General features: G+C 57.3%; 2 protein-coding genes across 2 annotated transcripts; one reads left to right on the top strand and one right to left on the bottom strand.

Annotated features, from left to right (window-relative positions):
* On the top strand, positions 1-392 carry LOC116241825 (claw keratin-like). Its single transcript, XM_031612342.2, has one exon. It carries the CDS (start codon positions 12-14, stop codon positions 390-392), a length of 381 nt encoding a protein of 126 aa, XP_031468202.2. The 5' UTR covers positions 1-11.
* A 2,244-nt stretch (positions 393-2,636) lies between these two features.
* Positions 2,637-3,028, bottom strand: LOC116240316 (claw keratin-like). Its single transcript, XM_031610638.2, has one exon. The coding sequence runs from the start codon at positions 3,015-3,017 to the stop codon at positions 2,637-2,639; it is 381 nt and encodes a 126-aa protein (XP_031466498.2). The 5' UTR covers positions 3,018-3,028.

The following is a 3,028-nucleotide window of genomic DNA, read 5'->3' as shown; positions in this document are numbered from 1 at the left end:
TTGTGTGGAAGATGTCCTGCTCCAGCCTGTGTGCCCCTGCCTGCGGTGTGGCCGCCCCGGCCCCGCTGGCTGACAGCTACAACGAGCCCTGCGTGCGCCAGTGCCCCGACTCCACCGTGGTGATCCAACCCCCAGCCACCGTGGTCACCTTCCCCGGGCCCATCCTCAGCTCCTTCCCACAGAACGCTGTGGTTGGCTCAGCAGGAGTCCCCGCCGTTGGAGCAGGCTTGGGTGGCAGCTTTGGACGTAGTGCCGGCTTTGGGGGCTATGGAGGCCTGGGAGGCTATGGAGGCTCTTATGGCCTTGGGGGCCTTGGGGGCTTTGGCAGCTGCGGATACGGTGGCTTCCGCCGAGGCCACAGATACCTCAGTGGCAGCTGCGGGCCCTGCTAAGTGCACCACTACCTCTGCCCATGGTTGAAGGAGAGCTCTGGAGAAGCCCCTGAAGAAGCATGTCCCCATCTGATCCCATGAGGAAGAAGTCCCCTTTAGCAGTGCTGGGCTCTGGCGCTTGGACAACTCGTACCTGCAGGGAGACCAGCACTGTCTTCCTCTGCTCCATTTGATCTTTGCTTCAGGACTCGCTGCTCTGTGATGATGCAGCCTGTGCTGACTGCCTGCTCCTGTCCTTCTGCCCTCTGCAAGGAGATGGGGACAGCCTCTGGCAAGGGGCTGTCCTTCTTTCATCTCCCACCCTGAACCTATAATAAAGGCTCTCTTGCATCACAGTTTTCTTCTCTGAGTTTTCCTTCACCCCTCTTGTATCCCCAGTTCTCACTGCAGCTGCACAGACTCTATGCAGCCATTTCCAAAATCTCCCAGTGGGCCTTCTCAGGAGCGCTGTGGGCACTGCTCCCTCCCCTCTTACCTGCCCTTGGTTGGCTCTATGGCTCCAGTTGGAGCTCACCCCATCCAGGCACCACACAGTGCCTTCTGCAGTTGCTCCTCCCTCAGAGCTCTCCCTCTTTCCTCTGCCCCTGGTTCCTGCCTGCTGCAGCCCAAGGAGACCTCGTGGATAACAATGAGCTCAGTACCCACTCTCGAGTGTCCCTGTAGGTGGCTTTTGGGTTGTGTGGTCCACGGACGGCAGTGCAGCCTCCTAATGGGCAGAGGCCATGTCAGAGCATCCTGCGAGGCCATGGTGCAAAGAAAGGAGGCTAAGATTCCCTCAGCAACCTTGTCTCTTGCTTCTCAAGATTACCTCCTACACATCTTCTACCCAGAGCTCCACATATCACTACCATGGGCAGTTTTTACTCACCTTTGTCTCACAAGAAATTCCACAGCAGCTTGGGCCACATGCCTCTGCCTGAGTAGGACAACCCTGCTTCACTCAGCCTTGTGCAGTGAATGCAATGCTGAGCCCTCTGCTGCCCTTCATCCCCGTGCAGTGAATGCAGTGCTGAGCCCTCTGCTGCCCTTCATCTCACACAGCGCTCTTGGACCTAGGCCCCACAAAGCACCTGGCCACGTCAGAGCAAAGGGGACCAGCCACCACCTCCCACCAATGGGCCTGCAGCCACCCCATGGGACACCACAGGAGGCAAATCATGGGGTTTGGCTGAGCCCCATCACACAGGAGCCAGCAGAGAGGTGAGGAAGGAGGGAAGAACTAAAGATGTAAACCAGGTCAGTGGAGGAAGGACAATTTTCCATTCTAGTGGTGCAGGAATGCTTCTTGTTGATGGCATGTGTTCTCTTGAGGTCCCAGCAATGAACAACCTTTTTCTCAGCTGCCCACCTTCACTTTGTGCTTGGATCATGGGATCTGAAGATGCCTGGGGAAGAAAAGGACACCAGACAAGAAGGGACTCTAAACTTTGCCTCAAGACCTTTGTGCTCCCTGGGACAGCATGGTTGTGCTTCATTCATGGCTGAGCCCCACTGTCCCCTCCAGGAGCTGGGCATGGGGGCACTGTCAGCAGGTGGCAGGAGCCCTGTCCATGCACTGCTTGTTTCCCCATTTCCTCTGACCTCTGTGAACACTGCTATGGCAGGAAAAGTAGGTGATAAAGCTTGGAGGTCCCTGGATGGAAAGAGGGTGTGGAAGAGGTTTGTGGGACACCCTATGAGTGTTAACATACTAAAGTGAGGTTTGTTTATGAGGTGTCATTGCACCCATTGGGAGAAGGGAGGAGACTCAGTGGAATGGGCTCTGCAGGACCGTCTATGCGCTTGTGAACCTTAGCTATAATGGAAGGCCCCATGTAGCAATGGCAATACTGTGGGAGTAGCTCACAACCCACATTTGCAGGCTCTGAGATGTGGAGGAAGGAGGAGGAAGATAAAAACAACAAGCTCGAGATTGCAGTGTAAGGGAGCTTTTATTGTAGGTCCAGGGGAGGAGGATGAAGATAGAAGGGCAGCACTGGCCAGAGGCTGTCCCCATCACCTCGCAGAGGGCAGAGGGAAAGAAGCAGGCTGCTAGCACAGGGCTATGAAATCATGGGGCAGAGAACACTGAAGTGAAGATCAAGGGGAGCAGAGGAAGGCTGAGCTGGTCGCCATGCAAGCATGAGGAATCCAATCCCGTACTCAGCAATGCTGAAGTGGTGCTCTTCCTCACAGCATCAGATCGGAATGTTCCAGGGCTTCTCCAGAGCTCTCCTTTGACCATGGACAGAGGCAGTGCTGTGCTTAGCAGGGCCCGCAGCTGCCACTGAGGTATCTGTGGCCTCGGCGGAAGCCACCATATCCACAGCTGCCAAAGCCTCCATAGCCCCCAAGGCCCCCAAGGCCATAAGAGCCTCCCAGGCCTCCATAGCCCCCAAAGCCAGCACTACGTCCAAAGGTGCCACCCAAGCCTGCTCCAACGGCGGGGACTCCTGCTGAGCCAACTGCAGCGTTCTGCGGGAAGGAGCTGAGGATGGGCCCGGGGAAGGTGACCACGGTGGCCGGGGGTTGGATCACCACGGTGGAGTCGGGGCACTGGCGCACGCAGGGCTCGTTGTAGCTGTCAGCCAGCGGGGCCGGGGCGGCCACACCGCAGGCAGGGGCACACAGGCTGGAGCAGGACATCTTCCACACAA

This window comes from Phasianus colchicus, chromosome 30, assembly GCF_987193195.1.
Source record: "Phasianus colchicus chromosome 30, bPhaCol1.hap1.1, whole genome shotgun sequence".
Taxonomy (NCBI): domain Eukaryota; kingdom Metazoa; phylum Chordata; class Aves; order Galliformes; family Phasianidae; genus Phasianus; species Phasianus colchicus.
This window is presented reverse-complemented; position numbering and strand designations above follow the sequence as displayed.